At 58.1% G+C, this 21,698-nt stretch overlaps 4 protein-coding genes and 2 long non-coding RNA genes across 22 annotated transcripts; 1 reads left to right on the top strand and 5 right to left on the bottom strand.

Annotated features, from left to right (window-relative positions):
• Window positions 1–963: 963 nt before the first annotated feature.
• On the bottom strand, window positions 964–4,644 carry NOL3 (nucleolar protein 3). Of its 2 annotated transcripts, XM_086351320.1 has the most exons (4): window positions 4,411–4,644; window positions 1,668–1,970; window positions 1,200–1,517; window positions 964–1,103 (listed from the first exon to the last, which is right to left on the bottom strand). In XM_086351320.1, the coding sequence occupies exons 2-4, from the start codon at window positions 1,960–1,962 to the stop codon at window positions 1,096–1,098; spliced, it is 621 nt and encodes a 206-aa protein (XP_086207446.1). In that variant the 5' UTR covers window positions 1,963–1,970; window positions 4,411–4,644; the 3' UTR covers window positions 964–1,095. The 2 variants fall into 2 exon arrangements, with proteins under 2 accessions (XP_086207446.1, XP_086207447.1); XM_086351321.1 differs by lacking the exon at window positions 1,668–1,970 and having other exon boundaries at window positions 4,411–4,607.
• Window positions 4,645–5,147: 503 nt separating this feature from the next.
• Window positions 5,148–9,870, bottom strand: HSF4 (heat shock transcription factor 4). 16 transcript variants are annotated; one of them, XR_015145593.1, is made up of 13 exons: window positions 9,724–9,870; window positions 8,974–9,082; window positions 8,757–8,884; window positions 8,540–8,664; window positions 8,194–8,269; window positions 8,003–8,067; window positions 7,404–7,500; window positions 7,023–7,150; window positions 6,673–6,796; window positions 6,072–6,177; window positions 5,908–5,973; window positions 5,702–5,816; window positions 5,148–5,463 (listed from the first exon to the last, which is right to left on the bottom strand). XR_015145593.1 is itself a non-coding variant. In XM_086351229.1 (13 exons), exons 1-13 carry the CDS (start codon window positions 9,844–9,846, stop codon window positions 5,312–5,314), a joined length of 1,395 nt encoding a protein of 464 aa, XP_086207355.1. In that variant the 5' UTR covers window positions 9,847–9,870; the 3' UTR covers window positions 5,148–5,311. The 16 variants fall into 16 exon arrangements, 9 of the variants coding, with proteins under 9 accessions (XP_086207355.1, XP_086207347.1, XP_086207350.1 ...); XR_015145592.1 differs by having other exon boundaries at window positions 5,148–5,546; window positions 5,702–5,771; XR_015145591.1 differs by having other exon boundaries at window positions 5,702–5,771.
• Window positions 9,871–10,399: 529 nt separating this feature from the next.
• Window positions 10,400–15,505, bottom strand: FBXL8 (F-box and leucine rich repeat protein 8). The gene is made up of 3 exons (XM_086351215.1): window positions 14,056–15,505; window positions 12,361–12,530; window positions 10,400–11,767 (listed from the first exon to the last, which is right to left on the bottom strand). Exons 1-3 carry the CDS (start codon window positions 14,539–14,541, stop codon window positions 10,795–10,797), a joined length of 1,629 nt encoding a protein of 542 aa, XP_086207341.1. The 5' UTR covers window positions 14,542–15,505; the 3' UTR covers window positions 10,400–10,794.
• Window positions 14,202–20,172, top strand: TRADD (TNFRSF1A associated via death domain). Its single transcript, XM_086351316.1, has 5 exons — window positions 14,202–14,274; window positions 17,584–17,742; window positions 18,633–18,910; window positions 18,993–19,191; window positions 19,327–20,172. Exons 2-5 carry the CDS (start codon window positions 17,592–17,594, stop codon window positions 19,635–19,637), a joined length of 939 nt encoding a protein of 312 aa, XP_086207442.1. The 5' UTR covers window positions 14,202–14,274; window positions 17,584–17,591; the 3' UTR covers window positions 19,638–20,172.
• Window positions 15,499–17,637, bottom strand: LOC147353403 (uncharacterized). Its single transcript, XR_015145615.1, has 3 exons — window positions 17,478–17,637; window positions 16,693–16,768; window positions 15,499–16,586 (listed from the first exon to the last, which is right to left on the bottom strand). It is a non-coding gene; the product is annotated as an uncharacterized LOC147353403 (long non-coding RNA).
• Window positions 19,787–21,528, bottom strand: LOC147353401 (uncharacterized). The gene is made up of 2 exons (XR_015145618.1): window positions 20,000–21,528; window positions 19,787–19,886 (listed from the first exon to the last, which is right to left on the bottom strand). It is a non-coding gene; the product is annotated as an uncharacterized LOC147353401 (long non-coding RNA).
• Between the last annotated feature and the right edge of the window lie 170 nt (window positions 21,529–21,698).

The following is a 21,698-nucleotide window of genomic DNA, read 5'->3' as shown; positions in this document are numbered from 1 at the left end:
CTGGTAGTAGAGACCCAGCTGGGCTGGGCTGTGCTTTCCAGCATTTTGCCTCTCCCATTGTCGTTGTGTGTTTTCCCTATTTATGTGCGGTGTGTCCTGGGCTTCTGAAAGTTCGATGGAGGGAATAGGGCTCCTCTGGAAGGCACTGAATGTTCCTAGCCCCGCCCTCCCTCACACATACACAGGCCTTGTGAGTCAAGCCGAGAGCTCCCCTGGCCTTGCCCTCAACCTCTGCACTGGCCTCTGCTGTCCCTGTCTTTGCTCACACCCTCGCAGCTGGTCTCTGGCAGAAGTTGGCATAGGCTGGCAGCATCCACAATCAAGCCTGAGGGGCAGGCCCCCAGTGGTTCCAAGTTCTGAGCCTCTCTTCAACCAGGAGAGGTGCCAAGATGATTGTTGCTTCTAGTTTCACCTCAGACTCAGCTGTGTGAGGTTGACCCAGCCCCGCTCCCACCCTTGGCCTTAGTTTTTCCATTCGAAAACTTGGACACACAGCTGGAAAGTCCTTATTCCTTTAGTCATTGAATATGTGTAGAGCACCTTCTGTGTACCAGTTAACTGGTCAGAATCCTCACTGAGCTCCCAGTCCTGAGAAAAGTCAATTAAAACAATTATAATGAAGTGTGTCGGCTTCATCTACTCACGATCACTTCCTCTCTTAATCTCCCTTCCCAAGCCCCTTTCCTGGCCCTTTGTGCCAGTGCTAGGGGCTTTCTGGGGTGGGGCTGGTGATGACACATGTCCCCAAATGATAAAAGGGCCATGGAGCAGGGCCCAAGAATCTGGCCCTTGTCCCACTGGGGACCTGGGTCTGGGGTCTCCAGGGGTACAGCTTGTACTGTTGAGGACAGAAATGGGCTGAGGACTGTGCCATGGGCACAGGGCTGCCCAAAGACTTTGGGACTTAGAGGCAGACATCCACATCCTCGTTCCTGGGCAAAGAGCCACAATCAGAGTCCAGGCTGACCCTCCAGAATTTATTCACTTTCAGTGGTACTGGGCCAGATGGAACACTGGTGGCGTCTGACCCCACTTCGGCAGGATCCCAGATCACATGCTGCTAGGATGAAGAGCGGCCTGTCGGTGCTATGGCTTTCAGGAATCTAGAAATAATGGAGAGGGCCTGGTCATTCAGGTGGAGCCCCGCCTCCTCCACCTCCCAAGCCATGCCCTCCCGCCAGATTTGGGCAGCCTCACACCTTCAGACTCGTCTCCAGCTTCGAAGTCAGGCTCTGGCTCTGGCTCTGGCTCCGCCTCTGGCTCTGGCTCCGCCTCTGGCTCTGGTTCCGGATCCATTTGGGGGTCCAACTCCGGTTCAGCCCCTTCAGAGGTCTCGGCTTCCAGCTCTGGCTCAGCTTCTTCGAGGGTTCCGGATTGTGCTGCCTCGGAGTCCTCAGGACCCCGGGCCTCGTCGGATTCTGGAGCTCTGGGCAGCCAGGGGCACGTGGTTCCTGAGTCAGCAGCCCCGGGAGTCCAGTGGCCTGGGCATGGAGGGTCATAGCTTCGTTCCCGGTAGCCTACGGCGGAGGTAGGAGTGTCTCAGGCTCAGTTTATCCTCGGTGGTTTCCTCTGCACATGTGCAAGTCTTTGGGGAAGACCATGGATCGATGCCCCCATGCCACGCCCCCTCCTCTGACCTAGGGTCCGCCTCCCCCGCAGGCTCTCACCGGTCCCCACGTGCTGCCAGTCCCAGGTGGGGTCCGGCGCCCGCACAGTTCGCTGGGCGCAGCTCAGCAGCTCCTGGCAGGCAGCCTCGCCCTTGCTCTGCACCAGCAGCAACAGGCGGCGCACCCTGCGTTCGGCGTCAGGCAGCGCGTCTAGCGCCTCGTACTCGGGCCCGGTGAGCACGCCCCGTGCCAGCAGCGCATCCAGCAGCAGCCCCGAGTCCGCCTGCAGCGTCTCTACCAGGCGTTTCCGCTCGCGGTCGATAGTCTCTGATGGCCTTTCCTGGGTGTTGCCCATGGTAGGGGCTGCATCGGAGGTGAGGGGCGAAAGGTAGTGGGGGCGGGAGCTCCCCTGCTTCTGACCTCTCTCCCGGGGCACCAGTGAACATCCGTGGCTGGGGTCTAAGTTCACCTGGATCTCTGCGGTCTGTTAGCCCCGCAGCGCAGCACCGATCCTGCCTCCCTGACCTTTTCTATCTTATCTCTGCCTCGGGCTTCACCTTCGGTCCCTAAATGTTAACTGTGGCACTCCTCTCCTCCCCTAGCTACCCCAGGACCCTCATCTACTCTGACTGCTCTCCCCAAGCAGGTCCTTCCTCCTGAGCCCCTGCCACCTTAGACACCGCGATAGATTCAGACCTAGTTTATCCAACCTAACTTCTCTTTCCTAACCTGCTTCCCCAAGGTACAGCTAGTCCTGATAAACCACACCCAGCCTGCAATCAAGTTCCTTTCCAGTCTATCTGCCGAATACTTCTGTCAACTTCACCACTGAGTCTAGTCTCACTTCCAGCCTAGACCCTGCAAAGCTCCATATCTCCCCTCCCAGATCCCAGTGCTGAGAGTCTTCCTGCTCCTCTCACCTACTGGAGGAAGTCCAGACCCTTATCCTGACCCTGAGGTCCATCCTTCCAGGACAGGCCCCTGCCTCTGCACCCCCTCACTGATACCACCACCATGTTGGAACCCCAATGTGGTTTCCTGGCCTCTTCTGGTTCCCTAATACCTGAGTAGAGATACCTGAGTCCTCTTGAGTCTTAGCTCTGACCAAGATCTTCTGACATCACCTGAGACCAAACTGTCTCCCTGCTGCCCTGGGAATGATTCACAGCCATCATCTTGAAGTATCCAGGACTCAACTCATAAAAGCTACCAGCAAATGTCAAACGTTCACCGTTTTCCTCAGTGGATCCTCCCATTTTGAGAGGCTGTCACCACCCCAACAGCAGGCCTTGGGCAGAAATTAATCTGCTTTGTTCACTTATCAACAGCCAAGGACAATGGCCCATCTCCTCTTGGGTCGCCTGACCCAGGCAGCAAGGTCCCTGGCATTAAGGGGCAATTAGGTCAGGCCCTGGGCCACTCCCTTTCTCAGTCCATCTCCCTTGGCCTTGGCTTTGTCCAAGGATTTCATCCTCTCTTTGGGGTCCCCCCTTTACCTCCTTACTTGGCTCTAGGTCTGGGAGAGAGGATTTGGTCTTAACCCCCATCTCTCTCACTGCCTGGTGTCATGCTATGCCTCCCTAGTCATTGCACCCCTCCTAGCCATACTGAGGTGTCAGCCCTTCCCTCAGGCCATGAGCAGAGACCCTTTGCCGTTCCCTTTCCCTTCATGTCCCATCTGTGACAAATGCTGCTCCTCCCCTGACATCTCAGAGAGAATTGGCATCTCCCTCCACCCCTCATCTCCTGTAACAGTCTCTCCCAGCACCTCTCACTCCTGTCCATCACCCTACAGAACAGTGACTTTGACAACTCTCTAGGGTAGGATTATTGTGCCCATTTTACAGATGAGGAGACAGGCTCAGAGAGACCAAGTGGCAGAACTGGAGTCTGACTTGCTCCAGCCTGAACTATGAGGTGTCTGGCCAAGCAGAATGCCAACCATAACAACCTGTCCCCTAACCCTCGTGGGACCACCAGAGAGAATCCAGACTATCTATTCACTTCCCAGCCCCTAGATAGCAGGCTTTCCCCCACTTCCCTCAACCATTCAGTACCGGCACTTCCCAAACTTTGTAGACACTCTTCCCTGGGCCTGGAATCCCCTTTCTTCCTCCCTTGAAAGATGGACCCATCTTTCAAGACTCAAATGTCTCCTCGTTTACCCCAATGCAGGAGTGTCCCGGAGGCAGATACGTTCCTTCTCCTCTGTATCCCAGTGAACATCATACACCCGCACTAGGCTGACATCACTGGGCTGTGTACCATGGATCCTCTGCCCTCTTACTTGAGGTTTCCAAACTCTGTCCCCCCGGTCAAAAGTGCAGGAAGGGAGGGAGGGCAGAACCCACTGTCCACAGGTGCAGAGAGGGAGGGGACATACTAGGTTGGCCCCTCCTTTTTTCTCCCTCCTCCCCAAATTATTTTCATGTTAGCTTCCTCCTCTAGTTACCTCAAGTCCTGCCTTTTGTCCTGTCTGGAGAGCAGAGACCCCAGCTAGTCTGGATCCTCTGAGATTTAATGCTCAGAATATCGAAATTATGTCCTTCAATGGTCACAGCCCAGATTCTTCCCAGAGGACCTGGCGGCTCCAGTTAGCACGCGTGGTCAAGGGTCTCTGCCGCCCTCCCCACCTCGCTCCCTGCGCGTTCTTTGGCTAAGGAGCGAAGGTGGTGGGCCACCGCCGAAGACGTCGCGCACCTGAGAACTCAACATCCATCCCTACACCCAGCCCCAGAGATAAGAGTCCTGCGGAAGGGAGGAGAAGGAAGGAGAGGGGAGGAGAGGGGCGGGGCTCACAGACCTTCGCGCACGGCTGCTGGTGGTGATCGGGCGCGGATTTCGCCCAAACTCAGTTTCTCTTCCCTCCCCCAGCCGGAGGGGGAGGAGTTCGGTGGGGCTCCCGGTCCCTGCGCTCCTGGCGGCCCCACTCACGGGTCGAGCCTCAGCAGGGCAGGAGATGACGAGGCAGAAAGGGCCAGGCAGGGTGGGGATGGGAGCAGCAGCTGCGGCGGGGGCGGGGCGGCCAGGGCTGCCGGGAACCGGGAGGGGGTGGGGAGAGGGGGCCGTTCTTCTCGGGACGCAGGGAGGCCGCCCGCAGAGGTCGAGTACCGCCTGGCTGCGTTTTCCCTCATCACCCCGGGCGCGCCGGAGGAGTCAGGGTGGGGACCGTTAAGCCCGCGGACCCAAGTACCCCAGCAATTCCCATGCGTTTTACACCCATTCTCTTTGCCTGCACAGAGAAGGCTCAGAGAAGGAGCCCAGCTTACTCAAGATCACAGAGCGGGTGCACTGCGGTTCTGGGTGTGACCCCTAAAAGCCCCCGATTCCCGGAGGTCATAGTGGCCATGCGCCAGCCCTGGATTCGCACCCGGAGGATGGGGCCTAAGCAGGAGAGCTCGGCCTCGGAGGCACCTCCGCTCTCCAAGGGTTCCTCGATTAACATTAAAGCCCTGGGATCTGGACGTTTCTATGAAGGCAAAGGCGCCCCCCACCCATGACTTCTGTGCTCCCTGGTCGGTAGAGGAAACAGAGACCAGAAACAGAAAAAAAATTGCGGTTTTATGCAGGACTCGGGAATGGAGAGGGGCTGCCAAGTAAGTGGGGCTTCACTCAGCGTCCACCAGGGGGCTCAAGGAAGCCGAGCAGGGCGTGCTACTGCCGGCCAGCCCCTCAGCAGGGCTGGCTTCGGAGTGGAGGGGGTTTCAGGGTGAGGGGTTGTCTCCCGCGCCCAGGTAGGAGGCCCGGCTCTCAGGGCTGCTGTAAATGGTTAAAGCTCCGGGCAGGCTGAGGGCTGGGCCTCCTAAAGCCGCTGGGACGTCCAGCAGGAGTGGTGCCCCGAGTGTGGAGTCCTTTCCTAGGAGAAGCGGGGCTGTACTCAGCAGGGAGAGATGGTCATCTCCTTTCTTCGGGGAAGGAGAGCTTCACTCGCCTTGCCCTCTGGTCAGTTGCGATGAAAGATCCACTCTCAACCTCCCCCTCTCTCCCAGCCTGGGAGATTTCCCTCCAAAACATCGACTGCCCAGCCCACCCAATCGTGATACCTCAGGCCCCTCAGGGTGTCCCCCAGGTCCCTGAGTCACCACATATATTACCTGGGCCTGGAGAATTTAACCCCTTAACCGCCAGCTCGGTCTCACCCTTCTCTGGAACCAAGGGCTGCAACTGCAGAAGAGAACCCCAGGAAGCAGCTGGGGAAGGGAGCTGGGGCTTTGGCAGAGGGAGAACAGTGGTGGACTAAAGGGCTTGGCTGAGCAACTCTCAGCACCCACCCCCGCCACCCTCCCCACCCCCATCTTACCAGGGACAGCTCCATGTCTAAGTCCATCAGAGTCCATTCCCGCCCTTGGAGGCTGGGGCCCAGCACCTGAGGGTAGCTCTGGGTCAACGGTGTCCTCCCCAGGGTGCCCAAACAGCTGGAGCCCACCGAGCCCTGTGCCCCTGCCTCACTGAACGTGTACTCACATCCAGCGGCCCTGCGGGCTCCACACTTTCAGGGGGGGCCCGAAGCAGCATTGGAGGCAGCAGACTGTCTGGGCTCCGGCCTCCCCTCTCCAGGTCCAGAGGGCCCCTGTGCACAGAGAACTGCTGTTGGCCACTCCTTGCTTTAGGTTTCCAAGGAACCTGGATACATCAGGATCTAATCTGACAACATCTAGAGTGTTAGAAGAGGACCTCCCAACCCACACACACAGAAGGGCACAGAGAAAGCACCTTCTGCCTCCTACCTTTGGCCTGAGGTTTGGGTCGTGTGCCTGCCCCCACCAGGCAGTTATCAGTACCAGTGGGTCCTAAACTGTTATGTACTTTACAATCTTTACAATCACCCCAGTGGTGGCATTTAAAATGCAGACTCCTCAGCCCTGCCACTGAGAAGTTTCCACTTTCCAGGGGCCTCTGAAGCTGGTGCTCCTTAGAGCAACTCTGCAAAATCAGGTCAGATCATGGCTGCCTCCTCAGCCACCCTGGGGCAGACAAGGCTGGGAAGTTTCAGGACTAGCTAGTGCCGGTCTAGCTGCAAAAGTGGCCCATGGGGTTTGTAATCACAAATGGGCTTTCTGCTCACCTGTCGGGAACCTCCCTGGGGCCTCTTGGTTCAGGCTGTTGGGCATTCCTGGGCCCCTCAGGGCTGAAGCTCCCCTTCCCCTCCAGGATGGCCTGCACCACAGCCACAGGCAGCGGTGGGGGTGCTGTCACGCAGAAGTCACACTCGTTTGGGGCCAGGGCCAGCCCGGCCTCGCCTTCCCCCCCTGGGCTGGCTGGCTCTTCTTTGAGCAGTGCCAGGCCCTTCTCCCTGCACCAGAGAAAAGCTTCAACCAGACCCTGGCGCTGACCTCTCCCCCTATCCCCACAGCCATCTGGGCTGCCAGGCCCACCCCCCACAGCTCCCCAGAGGGCAACCCCTGTCCCTCTTACCTCCTACCACCACTGGAGGGGGAAAGCCTGGTTCCTTCAGGGGAAGGAGAGTCTTCCGGGAGGTCGGAGATGATGGGGCCCCTGGCCCTGTGAGGGCTGCTGAGGCCCAGCGTGGTCTCCGGGAGGGGCTGTAAGTAGAAGATGAGGTTGTGCCCTTCACCTAAAGTCATAGGGTGAGCCGGAGCCTGACTGGTACCACATGGGCAAGACCTAAGGGGGAAGGCTTGAGGGGGGAGGCTTGGTCCACGCGGGGTCTGGTGGGAGGGAGGCTAGGCTCTATCTTCTCTTCTATTTCTTTTTTAAAAAAATCTGTTCTTTTAGGGGAATGGGGAAAGGGAACAGGCTCTCTATGGAGAGATGAGAGGAGAAGCAAAAACCTACCGACTGGATAAAGTAGGGGTCCTGCAGGAGGGCACCAGGTAAGGGGCAGGTGTTGAATTTGGCTGGCGATGGGCACCCCTCATCCAGCATCAGCGACCTGTGCAAGGTGGCCAGGGGCACAGGCAGGGGGCTGGGCAGGTTCATCTCCCAGGCCCCTCAGCCTGCACCACCGCCCTCCCACAGGCCCCAGCAGCCACGTCAGCAGAGCTGAGGCCTGTTGCCAGGGCATCAGTCACATGCTGGAGGCAGAAGGGGCTCCCCCCACAGAGATGGGGGCCCTTTGGGGGCAGAGGGGAGGGAGGAAGCCTGGTTTGGGCCCCAGACCCTCTGCTCTTGGGATGCTTTGGGGTGAGGGGGAAGGGGATCATGGGGTGGAAATACAGGGTTAAGGTCCTGGAAGTGAGGGGTCTGAGAGTCAGGGTTTTGGTGGTAGAATTAGGGGTAGGGGGAAGCCCTGGAATGGGGCTTTTGGGGAGATGGCGATGGGGTGAGGAAGACGGTAGTGCAGTGGGAAAGGCAGGTGAAGGGGTTTCTGAAGGAGAAGGAGTCCTGCCAGGGCTCTGGTAGGGGGTGGGGGCGTCTCTGGGGTTCTCACTCACAGCTTCCTCTTAGCTCCTGCGCTGCCAGACCCAGCCTGAAGTGGCCCAAAGAGGCACTGGATCAGCTGAAAACAAAGGGTTAACTCATCTTTGGGGCCTTGCCCCTCACTCTAACAAGACACTTCCAGGGGGCTTCCAGGGCTGGGCGTTGGGGGGATACGTTCAGGAGTGGGGTCGGGGCAGAGGAACACCTTGCCGATGACCCGATGCTGTTGACCGTGGCTCTGCCGCAGGGTGACCACCTCCCTCCACAGGATCTCGTTCTGCCTGGGGAAAAGGCGTGGGAGGGTGCTGAGGCATCTGAGAGTTCGCGGGGTCACCACCCCCACCCCCAGAATGGCAGGCCCGCGCCCGCGCCCACTCGGATGATCGTCCATCCATAGTCAAGAGACTGCCACAGCTCGGCCCACTGGTCTTGGAGGAGGCGCCGAGGCACAAGAGAGGAAGGAGCTGCCCAGAACCGTCTAGAAGCCAGTGTCCTCGCGCCCAGAGCCCCCCTTCTCCCTCCCCAACCTCCTCCGCCCCCTCCCCCCGCACTGCCTGAGTTCCCGCAGCCGCGCCTCGGTGCTCTCCTGCACTCCCCGAAAAGCCTGCACCTCGCCCAGCAGCCGGCCCAGGTCCTCGGGGCGCCAGCGGCCGTCGTCGCTGCGCAGCGCGGGCACCTGCAGGTGGGAGGCTCTCTCAGGTAAGGGTCGCACGAAATAGCTGTCCCACTTCCACCCAGGTTCGCTGGTCACTGCTGGCCGCCCCTAACCTTGCGGCGCACGCGTTCCAGCAGTTGCTCTCGGCCGCGTACGAAGCTCGGATGCTGGAACTCGACGTGATCCCGTTCGGGTCTCAGCAGGCCACCCTGCTCGATGCTCACCACCTTCCGAAAACCGTCTAGGGAGCGGGGCGCGGGAGCGTAAGTTGCTAAGTCCCCGCGAACCAAGTCACCCACGCTCGATTCCCACTAGGCCCTAGGGACTCACACATATTGAGTTGCCGCACGAAGCTTGCCATGTTGCTGTGCTTGAAGTATTGGGGCAGCACCTCCTTGGCGAAGCGGCTCTGGTCGCTCACGAGGAAGCTGGTGCCGCTCTGAGGAGAGCACCGCCCGCCCACTCACGGTGCGGGCGGAGACCAGACGACACGGTGAGCGGTGCCCGCCCACGGCCAAGCCAGTGGTCTGGCGCGCGCACACAAACTCACACTCACTCTGGAGACCGAGACTGTCATTCATGGGGACGTGGGACGAGGCCGGGCCGGAACCAGCTCTAAGGCCTATCCCGGGGCGACCACAATGAACCTCTACCCCAGCCCACCCAGACTCCCTACTCGGTTCTCTAGGAGGAGGCGCAGAGGCCAGACTTGGGTTCCAGACCCGGATGGCTCCCCGACCCGCGTTGTGACTCTGAGTTAGAATCAGACCCAGCCCTTCCCTTCTCCTGGTCTCTGTTTACCCATCTGTCTGATGGGATAGGGTGGGAACTAGAAGACCTCGAAGATCCTTCGGGTGCTGGGTCTCCTTCAGAAGGCTCCTACCCTTTCCTCTGCCCGAAGGAAGTCGCCTCACCTCCATCTCCAATACCACAACCCCCGCCCAAGCCGTCGCCTACCCTAGACGGCTGAATCAAGGGACCCACAACCCCGTCCCAGGCAGGGGTTGATGAGCGTGGACGTTCACTGACGTGGAGGAATCCCGGGGACCACTGAGGAAGTCGAGGGGCCCCAGCCCTCACCGGGCTCCAGCGGATCAGGTGGTCGGTGCCCGGGTCGCCCACCAGCGCCCATAGCTTGCCGAGGAAGGCAGGCACTGGGCTGGGGCCCGGCTCCGTGGGCAGCGCGGCCGGCGCTTCCTGCATGGCGCAGTCTCGGCCCCGCTAAGCGCTCGGGCCCGGCCGCCGCGGGCTTGTCAAAGCCGCGGAAAGTGCTGCGTTTGCCGCCCGCCCCGCCCTACTCCGCCTCCCGGCGCCGGGTCAGGCGGGGGCCACGTGCGAACTGGCGGGGCGGGGCTCTGGCCGCGGCCACAACACCAGCGGACCGAAAGGGCAGTATGGGATCGGATGTGCGTGGGGGCAGGGTGCAGGAGGGAGGGAGACCTGAGTTTGAGTCGCACCCTTCTCAGGCCCGCTGTTTGCTCCTGTGTTCTTCGGGAGAAATCGAGCGTACACAGCCTGATGTAGGCTGGGAAAGCGATGGAATGGGCACAGCAAGCCTCGGGAGAGTGGCAGATAGGAGCAGCGACGGTGGGGAGGAGAAGCAGATACCCTCCCGCGGAACTTGGGACGCTGTCATTCCGAAGATGTCAGGACCCCAACCCTGACCGATGCAGCCGCACCGGTAGAAATGGACCTTGAGGTCTCAAACCCTCCCTACCCTTCTTCCAGCCTCTGTCAGTTCAGAGCAGACCCGGCCTTTCACAGGACGCAGAGATAATGCTTGATTTATTTCACACTCACTCCAGAGGCACTAACACACATCCCCCTGAGGCACAACTTGAGCCAGTGCCCTCCCTCCCGCCACGCCAGGGCCGCCGAGCTAGCGACATGTTTGCAGAGGGCTGGGATTGGAGGAGGGTGATCCCTGTACTGTGGGGACAGTGGGTGTCTGAAGATGTTGAAAGCAATGAATGGACTCAGGGCGCCCTGGACCGGTACCGACGCCACTCCATACATAGGCTCCAATCCTCGAGAGGGACAAGAGGCAAGAGTCCCAAAGAAGAGGGCGAACAGCTGGCCCGCCCCTGGGCAAACCCACGCAGCATTTCAGAGGACACACGTCCGCAGGGAGCGGAAAGAGCGTTTGTCCCATCACGCCACAAGCGTGGGCCGCCAGGGATGCGGCTCCCGCGTTAGCTTGAGCGTGTAGCTGCGCAGGCGCGGGCAGCGCGCGCGGAAGGCGTGCAGCACGGAAGGCCGCACCACGCAGAAGCAGTGCACCTCGCGCAGGCCCGCGCAGCGCGCTGCCAGCTCCTCCAGTGCGGCATCCAGCTCGGCCGAGGCTGCGGCGCGCACCTCAAGCGCGCGCAATGTTGCGGCGTAGTGGCGCGCCGCGAAGCGCACTGGACCTACGGTGTCCCCAGAAAGGCTGAGGCGCAGCGTAGCCACGGGTACGGCTGGCTGCAAGACGCGCGTCACGCTCTCTGCAGGCAGCACCGGCTCTAGCTCCAGCTCTACCTGCAGTCCCGGGTGGCGGAGGCTCAACGCGGCCCAGGCTTCATCAGGCAGGGGGGGCGCGCGTGCGTCTTCCGGACACGCGCACCGCAGGGCGAGGAGCTCGAAAGGCGCGCGCTCTGGCGCCGCCAGTGCCTCAAGCGCGGTGCGCGACAGGCTGGCCAGGTGCAAGCCAAGGGCGCGCAGGCAGGGGCAGGCCTCTAGTAGCTCGAGCACGGAGCCCGGCCCCACGCTGCCCACCAGCGTTCTGTTATCTAGAAAAAGGCTGCGGAGCTCCGGACAACCGTGTGCCACCTGCAGCACCAGCGCGTCGTCCAGTGAGAAGGGCAGGCGCCGCAGGTCGAGGTGGCGCAGCGCGCGGGCCGCCCCACAGAGGGCGTGCACCGCGTCCAGGACGTCGCGGCCGGCGTCGAAGAGCGGCTTTTCTCCGCGGCATTCCAGGCACAGGCCTCGCAGCCCAGGGGTACGGCCGGTCAGTGCAGTCAGTAAGTCCGTGGCCGCCCTGCGACTCGACTTCCTCGACGGCTCAAATTCCAGCCATAGATTCTGAACGTGGTCCAGGCAGGCGGACAGATACGGCGGCAGCATGCCTTCCAGCTCACAGTCGCAACTTGGGGGTAGAGTGGTGGAGAAAAGGCGTCGGCCGGCCAAGTCCCTGCGACCTGGCGAGAGGACTCTAACCCATCCCTCTCTCTGGGTTCCGGTTACCATCCCCACTTCCTGCCTCCTACCCACACACCTCCTTGGTCCGACCGTGCCTGGTCGCTCCTAGGGAAGCTACGAGGGAACCCTGTCCCTTCCTTCAGACGCATCTGCCGCCAGTTGAAACCGTGCCTGAGAAAGCCAGGATATTTTAGAAAATGGCCTTTCTCATTGGTCTTCAGGAGGCGGGGCGGGGCCTGTGAGCTGCCGCATTCACATTCTGCCTGTCACTTCTCAGCTGAGTGAGGAAGTAATTAAATCTGTCTCAATTTTTTATCTGTGCGATGGAGATAATAATACTTACTATCCGTCCATCACATAAAGTGTTTGTGAGGATTAGAAAGATTGGTATACGTAAGGCCCTTAGAACAATGGTTGGTACACAGTAGGTGGCCAATGTTAGAAATGACGCTTTTTAATACGGAGAAGAGTCACTGCATCGCCCCAACCTCTGACTCTACCAATACTGGGAGAAGGTGGGAGGGGGGAGAGCCTGCTCACCTGATGCTCGTGTCGTGCCACACAGCGCTGCAGGTGGCAGCGGCAGCCCAAGCTCTGCAGACCCTCGCTGCAGCAGCGCGGTCGGGCAGGGGCAGGTGGCGGAAGATGAGCGCCAGCACCTCCTCCGGCAGCTGTTCTCCAGGCTCGGCCATGGCCAGGTGGGGGCCCCCCTGCAGGAAGGCCACAGTGTTCAGGGGAACACTTGGAGCATAAGTGTAGAAATGCCTGGGGCCCAGGATCCGCTATGTAAATTTGCAGAGCCCAGTGCAAAATGAAAACGTGGGTCTCTCTGTTTAAAATATTATCGAGGATTTCAAGACTGTGACAGCAGAGCATTTAACCAAGCTATTAAACCAAGCCTGGAACTCTGTACACAGATCTCAGATCCGTGAAATCTGCCTGGGATGCCGAGCATTTCTGATTCTTCCTTTAAACTATGTTCTCACTTGTTGAACGAATCCACGTTTTATAATACTCTATTAGAAGGAACTCACCACAACCCGTGCACCAGGTTGATAAAGCCAAATACCTGGATTTGGGACGATGCTGTCAGATCTTTCTCCTAGTCACCAAAGTCTCTGAGGAAGTTGGAGGGCCATTGCCCAGGCCCTGACTCCATACCACCACGTCTTCCTCAGTCCCTCGCCCCAGTCTCCCTCTACCGCACCATCACGGCGGCCAGAGAGCCCGGACTAGTCTTATAGAGGTCACTGAACTGCTTGCCTCCCAACTTAGACCCTGAGTACTTAGGGAACGATGGAGCCCAAACACCAAGGGCCATTGAAATGGCTTCTAAAAGGGCTCTGGGCAGCAGAATCACCCGGACATTTGTTTACCTTACAGATTTCATGGCCCCACCTACTAAATCAAGCTCTCCTCAAACAGTAGGGTCCAGGAATATGAATTTCAACAAGTGCAGGTGTATGTCACAGGTCCCAAGTTGAGAAACCTGGTCCTAGCCCCACCGGTCACTAGAGAGTGACGGCAGGGTTAATAGGGCGGGAACATTAAGGAAAACTTTTAATTGACAGGTACCAGAAGCCAATCAGGAAGCAGAGGTGCGGGTCGGGCGTAGCTGAATACGCAAGGAGAAGAGAGGCTCCTTCCTCCACTTCACTGGGGGAGACAACTTGGGTTCTTCCAATGAGAGGCCAGCGAGGCGGAGAAAATCTTGGGGTTATGGGGGCCTGAGGGACCCTGGATTCAAATTCCGATCCTGAACCCCGAGCAGCCCAGGCACCCGTTGGGCGGTTTAGGCTCAACTGGAATTCCACAGACCCACATCAGAGCGCGGCCTTTGTTGGAGACTGTGCGTCCTTTTTGAAGTTGCCAATTTTAATTTAAGGTGCTTAAAGGTTTTCGTACACAACGTTTGACGCCACTGGCCAATTTTCTATTTTCCCATATTTTCTAGGCTAACGGTCCCTGCTGGAATTTGTGTCTCGAGTACCCGGGAGTTTCTGATACCCTCCGCCACTCTTGAACTAGGCACCCAGTTCAGAGTGTCAGGTAGAATCAGAGGAGCTCGACCACCCAGAAGGGGACGCCCCCTCGTTGCTCCATCCTTTACGCGCTGGAGAAAGAGGATCGGCTCTCACCCTGGGGCCCTCCGGTCTCGTAAGAACCGCAAGTCCTCGAAGTCCCTTGCCGCGGGCAGTTCCGCCTGCTGTTTGACCTCAGGCGCCAGTGTCTTACCTGCGCAGCGGATCGGGTGGGCTTTGCCCAGAGGCTGGGGACTGGCCGCAGAGGACAGTGGCGGGAAGGAACCGCGGGGAACCCGGGGGGCGGGACGCCGGGACGGACGGGGCGGCTCGGACTGGGGTGCCGCCCCTGCGCTCCGCGCACACCCGGAAGCAGCGCGAGTCCAGTGGAAGCCGGCGGGCGTGGGAATCCAGGCCGGGCCCAGGCGGCCAGGTTAGTGCAGAGGGTGGGTGGGCTTTCCGTTGCCGGCAGGAGCCGAGGCGGATCCTGACTCGGGAGCACAGGCGCGGTGCGGTTGTCACCCGCGGCTGCTCGGGTCAAGTGGTGGTGGTGGTGGCCTATTGGGCTGTTTCCGTGGGAGGCTGGAGCGAGGGTACCGACGCTGGCCCCTGCGAGTGCCTTGTCCCAGCTAGGGGCTTTCAAGGGGCGGCAGGGCCCTGTGGGTGAGAGGACGGGGTGGTACTGGTTCTGAACAGACATTCGAGAGAAACCCCTTGCTGGTCAGAGTCAGTTGCAAACGCGAAACTCCAGCAGGAGGGTGGGCTAGTGGGAGGCCGGGGAGCTCCCCTCTAGAACTCTGAGAGGCTCTACTTGAGTAGATGCTGGGACTCGCAGCTTTTCAGTCCTTGAGAGGCCACCCCTGCAGGTCGTCACCGCCTAGCCGGCCAGAAGTGGAGCTACTCAGGACTGTTATTGTTCAGTCGCTAAATCGTGTCCAACTCTTTGCCACCCCGTGGACTGTAGCACGCCAGGCTTCCCTGTCCTTCACCATCTCTCAGAGTTTGCTCAAACTCATGTCCACTGAGTCAGTGATGCCATCCAACCATCTCATCCTCTGTCAGTGTTAATAGAGCGCTACGCTGGCTGGCTACCGATGGCAGGGGCATATTTTCCTGAGTCGGTACCCACGTGTCCCTTACGATCTCAGCCCAACTAAGAGTTCCCAGGACCCCGGTGGGCCCCGCTGGTAGAGAGGCGGACTCCAGGTGGGTGGGGCGCGGGGCTTCCCGAGGAGGGGCTTCTGTGAAGGGACACAAGAGTTCCCAAGGGGGCTTAGCGAGGCAAGGCCCGCCCCTCACCCCGCCCCACCCCTGCCACTTTTCAACAGTTATCAGGCTGGTTTGACTTCTCCTGTTCCAGTCCTAGAGAGTATGACAGAGATTCCCCCTCCTCTTGGTTTGCAGTGTCCTGCAGGCTGGCCAGTTGGGCAGAGGACTGTCTGGTCCTGCCCTTACTTACCCACCCTATGGGGTCAGCACCCTTCAGTCAGGGGGCTAAGAAGATGTGAAAGAGGAAATGTTTTGGGGCCAGGTTCCCACTTCTCCACTCTGGGCCAATACCCCAGGACTTCCCACTTGTCTCCCTACTGCTCTTGGTCCCACTTGTCATCTACCCCGTTTTTGTTTTGTTTTGCTTTTTAAGAAAAACAAATATGCCTTTTTAATACAAAAGAAATCTCTATTTCACATAAAGTAGAATATTTAAATAAAATGAAAATAAAAACCACCCCAATCTCCCTCTTCCCCAAGAGAAATAAACAATGCTAATTTTTTGTTAATTTCTATTGTTTTGGATAAACACACAAGTATTAGTAAGTTTTCTACCAAAAGATTATGGGGGGAGCTGGTCAAAAGATATGTTCCCTGTGCTCAAACTCAGGGTAGGATTATCAGGTATCATTCTTCCTGCCAGGTCCGGTGAAAGTGGAGGGTGCCATTTCTCTTTTCCTTTATTATTACTATTTTTTAAATTTGCCAGCTGCACTGCACAGCTTGAGGGATCTTAGTTCCCTGACCAGGGATTGAACCCAGGCCCTTAGCAGTGAAAGCACTGAGTCCTAACCACTTGACCACCAGGGAATTCCCTTGAACCCATTTTTCTAGGAAAAGGGTATGATGTTGCCTCAGGTAAGGTCTGAAGAAGAGGCAGGGCAGTTCTCCACCTGTTGCTCATAGTGCTATAGCTGGGAGGCCACTGACAGGCCAGTGCCATGGTTCCCTGAGTGAGAATTTTGCTCCTTGATCTAGAGCTAGGATTTTGTTGAAGATAGATTAGAGGAGATGCTAATGTCAAGGGCCCTGACTGTGTTTGGACAGAGAAGGAGCCTGTATCAGAACAACTTGAATGGCATCAGACAAGAGACTGTCTCCAAAGACTTGAGACTAAAAAGGAATGATTTAATTCACATAACAGAAAAGTCCAAGATGCAGCTAGAGCCGGGGACATGGTGTGGTTAGGGGTGCACTTCTTCATCTCTTGGCTCTGTAGCTTTCTATGCCAGTTTCATTCTCAGTCAGGCTGAGAATGGCAAAGGAGACCTACCCTTCCTTCTAGCTCAGCTTCAAGATAGGAAAGGGAAACTTGTTCCTCTTTCCTATTGGTTTAGTTGCTAAGTCATGTCTGACAGTCCATAGACTGCAGCCACCAGGCTCCTTCCATGGAATTCTCCAGGCATGAATACTGGAGTGGGTTACCATTTCCTTCTCCAGGGGATCTTCCCAACTCAGGGATTGAACCCAGGTCTCCTGCATTGAAGGCAGACACTTTACTCACTGAGCCAACAGGGAAGCCCAAATTGCAGGTTGATTCTGATAGGTCCAATATGAATCCTATGCCCAACTCAGAACAAACCATTTCAGGAAGGTGAATGGAAGATGCAGATTGGCTAGGCTGGACGTCAGGGGCGAGGCTGGTCCTTCCAACAGGCCTGTGGATTGAGAAAAGGGTAGAGGGAAGTCCCCAGAGGTCAGTCAGGACTGGGGTAGAGAATCTGGGCAGGAGCAAACTACAGGTGTCCTTTGAAGTGAAGCCAGGAGGTACAGCAGGAATGCTGGAGAATAAACCTAAGTGGGGGCTCTGAGATCCCTGCTGCTGTTGTGTTCGACTCTGTGCGACCCCATAGAAGGCAGCCCACCAGGCTCCTCTGTCCTTGGGATTCTCCAGGCAAGAATGCTGGAGTGGGTTGCCATTTCCTTCTCCAATGCATGAAATTGAAAAGTGAAAGTCGCTCAGTCGTGTCTGACTCTTCGCGACCCCATGGACTGCAGCCTACCAGGCTCCTCCATCCATGGGAGTTTCCACGCAAGAGTACTGGAGTAGGGTGCCATTGCCTTCTCCTGTGGGGATCCTCAAATATGAACTGAGGGCATACCAGGACATGAGTCTGGTTGTCCTGTGGGGGTGGGCACCATCCAGGAGGAGGGTGTCTCCAGTCAGCTTTGAAAAGAAAGACACCCTGCCCTGAGGAGGGGGGCAGAACTTCTTTGCTTTTACTGCAACATTGTCCCTCTCCTCTCCCACCCCTGTGACCCTGGGCTCTTTCTGAGAGAAGGCAGTGGAGGGACAGTCCTGACTACAACTCTTAGCTGAGCTGGGACCAGAAGCAAAAGGAGCTGCCTAGGGGATTATGAACTTACCTTCAAAAGTGTGCCATCTGGGTGGGGACAGCTGGGCCATGTGGGACTGGAAAGCTGTCTCCAGGGCTGGGCCGGGGGTGATCTGAATGCCTATCTCTGTCCCCAGGAGGCAAGATGGCGGCTGGGCCAAATGGGCTTGAGGAGTGGGTGGGCAGCGCATACCTGTTTGTGGAGTCCTCACTGGACAAAGTGGTCTTGTCCGATGCCTACGCTCACCAGCAGCAGAAAGTGGCAATGTACGGGGCTCTCCAGACTGCCCTAGCAGGTGTGTGGCTGGGCAGGCACTTGGGGAAGAAAGGGCGGCCTGGGGCTTTTGTGGGCGGGGCCAGGGACTGAGACCCCCCCAACCTCTTCGACTCTGTGGGCTTCGGCTTAATCACTGGTTTGAGGAAAAGATTCCTTGGGGATGACAGGAGGAGGATGCCTGGTTATGTAGGGTCTTTCTTCTCTGGTACGCATAAGTGCCCTTCGGTATAGACTTGTGTCCCTGTGTCTGTGTGTAGTCTACCTATGTGTGCACTAATATTCCCCTACTCCATGCCCCTCCCCCACTCCCCAGATCAGGCCGCTTGCTCACTGCTTTCTACTTATCTTACATTACACTCTCTCTCTTCTTTTCCTCTCTCACTGCAGCACTCCTTGCCCAAGACCCTTCCCCAGTACCTCCCTTTCCATCCTACTTTTCCCATCTGAGGGCAGAGGCCACAGGAGGTTGAAGCTGGTTGGGGGATCTGGCCCCAGCCTCAGAACAGTGAGAGCCCCTCTCCTTGGGAGGGGGGAAGCAGTACTAGGAGGCGGAAGACCTGAAACCTCCCGCCCACTGCATGGCCAGCTGCCTACCCAGAGGTCTGGGGTGCCCAGGGCAAACGCCCCTTTCTACTCTGCAAAGTCTCTTCTACGTTCCTTTTGTCAACCCTCATTTGAGGCTTCAGAGTGGCACCCACTCCGTCTCAGGGTGATCCTTGTGATAGGTCCTGGCCTTTATTCTGGGTTGTTGCTGTTTGCCTCATCATTCGGCTTCCCAGCCGGGAACTCTGGAGTATACCTGCGCCCCTAGGTGTCTGGGGGTTGGGGGGCGTCTCATCTCAGGCTTCATTCCTTCTCCGGCCTCATGGAGCATGGCCCCGCATGGCGCCTGACTGCCCGCCTCCACAGAGAGTGGCGGGAGCCCCGACGTGCTGCAGATGCTCAAGATCCACCGCAGCGATCCGCAGCTGATCGTGCAACTGCGTTTCAGCGGGCGCCAGGCGTGCAGCCGCTTCCTCCGCGCCTACCGCGAGGGGGCGCTAAGAGCCACGCTGCAAGGGTGCCTGGCTCGGGCACTGGCCCTGAACTCGGTGCCACTGCAACTGGAGCTGCGCGCTGGCGCCGAGCAGCTGGATGCCTTGCTGACCAACGAGGAGCGCTGTTTGAACTGCATATGCGCCCAGAAGGTGCGGCCGGGCTGGGGCCAGGGTAGGGTGGGGCGGGAATTCGCTGCGGAGACCCCCACCGACGCCGCACTCTCCTCTCTAGCCTGACCGGCTCCGGGATGAGGAACTCACCGAGTTGGAGAATGCGCTCAGGAATCTGACGTGCGGTTCGGCGGGGGGCCAAGGAAGCGACGTGCAAGGCACTCCAGCCCCCTTGCAGTCTCTGGCACCTTCTCCGCCGGAGGAGAAACCGCCACCACCGCTGCCTGGCCAAACTTTTTTGTTCCAGGGTCAGCCCATAGGTGAGACTCTCGGAGAGAGGGAAAGGCAGGATCCTCAGGAGGATGAAGCTTGGGGAGGGGCGAGGTCTGGGCCGGGTAGTTGTGGCGGGAATGGAAGGGTATCCCGAGCTCACTCCCTCCCCACTCTCTCTGCAGTGAACCGGCCGTTGAACCTGCAGGATCAACAGAAGTTCGCCCGCTCAGTGGGCCTCAAGTGGCGCAAGGTGGGGCGCTCTCTGCAGCGCAGCTGCCGCGCGCTGCGGGACCCGGCGCTGGACTCACTGGCCTATGAATACGAGCGCGACGGGCTGTACGAGCAGGCCTTCCAGCTGCTGCGGCGCTTTGTGCAGGCCGAGGGCCGCCGCGCCACGCTGCAGCGCCTGGTGGAGGCGCTCGAGGAGAACGAGCTCACCAGCCTGGCGGAGGACTTGCTGGGCCTGGCGAATCCTGACAGCAGCCTGGCCTAGGCCGAGTACCAGAGAAAGGGGAGGTCGGTCAGTTGCCCAGCCAGGGTTTGGAGCACCTGGATGACCGTAGGTCCCTTCTGCTGCTACTGCTGACCTCTTGTCCACCATGCGACTCTGAGACCACACTTAGCAACCCCACTTAGCTGAGCTGCTGGAGCTGCTGCGCAGAGATGATGGAGGCCCTCTCCAGGAGTCAGACAAGCACCCACCATGTCTGCTGGGGTGTCACTGGGCGTTGTGTTCTAGATACTAGGATAGAGACAGAGTGAATGGGTCTCTACCCTAGTATCTAGAACAGACCTGCTGCAAGGTCTGCTTCACCTTCTCCCACCCTAAAAGAAGGGCTTTCAGCCAGACTTTACCTCTTCATTCATTATTATTCATTAAGGACCTGCTGTATCCTAGGCATCATCCTGGGTGCTGCAAATACTGTGGTGAACAAAACACATGATTCTTGTCCGTTGTCAGTTCACACTCAGTGTGGGACTCTGAATATAAAGTAATAAAATACAACCCATTTTTTGGATGTGAAAAATGCAAGGCGTTGTGGGAACAACTGAGCAGGGGTCTAACCCAGGTTAGGGGTTAGGCTTCCTTAGGGAGAAATGAGTGTGAATATTGGGGCGGGGATGGAATGAGAGAAGGGCAGTATTCTTGACATGGCCAGCCTCAGGTGAAGTCTTGAGGAAGGTGAGAGGGAGGGGTATTAGAACAGAAGGTTTACAGTGGCTGGATCTAGGGGTGGGTGGATTTGCAGAGACCCATTGGAGAGTGGGGGAGGCAGAGGCATTTTACAAGAGTTTGGATTTTATCCGGAGGCAAGTGAAAGGCCTTTAAAGGGGTTTGACAGTTCAGGCTGGGAGTGAGGATTCAGAGGGAGAGAGAGTACAGTCCCCAGGCTGAGGCAGTTGGTAGCAGAGATGGAGGAAAAGGATGAACACTGAGAGCTGTTTAGGACAAAGGACAACAGGCCTGGTGACACTGAATGAGGAGAGAGGTGGGAGAGGACTCCAGAGTTTTGCCAGTTAGATGGGAGGAGCGATCTGCTTGGTGAAATAGGGGCCCTGGGGAAGGTGAAGCGCTTGCTCTGTTTGGGACAAGCTGGGCGTGATGTTCCTATCGAACACCAGGAGTTCAGGGATAGCTAGAGCTGTAGTTTTGAGTTCAGGAGAGGGTCAAGGCTAAGGACTCTGAAATATACAGGCGGGAGTGGCTGGGACAGCCCAGGGGGAGGTCCTGAAGGACACCAACTGGAAAAAAAGAGCAACCCAAAGAGGAAGGAGGAAAACCAGATTGGAAGCCAGAGGAATGGCTCTACCTGCTGTGATGGAGGCTGAGAATTTGTGAAGGCCGAGGAGTGTCCACTGGAGTCAGGGAAAAGGTTACTAGGTGGAGGCTGTTTCTGGGACATAGTGGGGACAGCCTGACACCAGACCACAGGAGGGATGGGAGTGGAAGCAGTAGAGAAAGCCACAGATAGGAGAGGACTCCTGAAAAGTCTGTGAGCAGGAGGGTGAGGCCCAGGATGGAGGGTTTATTTTGGAAGGCAGAACACTGGTGGGAAGAAGTCAGAAGGAGCAGTCATAGCCACTGGGAAAGAAGATGGCGCTGGGCAGCAGTGCTGGTTCCCTAGTCTGCCCTCAGAAACTCAGGGGTGGGGTTGGGGGTGGGGTGGGGTTGTCTACTCCAGGCCCCACCTGGAGGCTCTGAGTTCCAGGGAGAGAGAGGTGGCAGCATAGCTGGACAAGGTCTGGCCTCTCAGTCTTCACCTCTCTGCCTGCCTGGGTTCCGATCAAACCCTTTGCACACTGACCTACTTCTGGAGTTCCCTAAGCTGAACCAATCCCTGCCAGCCTGTCTGGCCTGCAGTGGGCCTAGGCGTGGTTATTTCCTCCTGCAGGAGGCTATGCTGGCCTGGGCCACCAGGGACTAGAGGACTCAGAACTGCCTCTGCAGAGATAGATTGAAGTGCTCACCTGTGAAGTTAAAGAAGACAGGGTTGGCCCCCTCTCCTGTATCCCTGCGGATGGGTAGGGAGAGGGGCAAGGGAGGACAGAGGAG

Source organism: Bos grunniens, chromosome 18 (assembly GCF_055505025.1).
Source record: "Bos grunniens cultivar Pamir isolate PY7600 chromosome 18, Bosgru_T2T1.0, whole genome shotgun sequence".
Lineage (NCBI taxonomy): Eukaryota > Metazoa > Chordata > Mammalia > Artiodactyla > Bovidae > Bos > Bos grunniens.
This window is presented reverse-complemented; position numbering and strand designations above follow the sequence as displayed.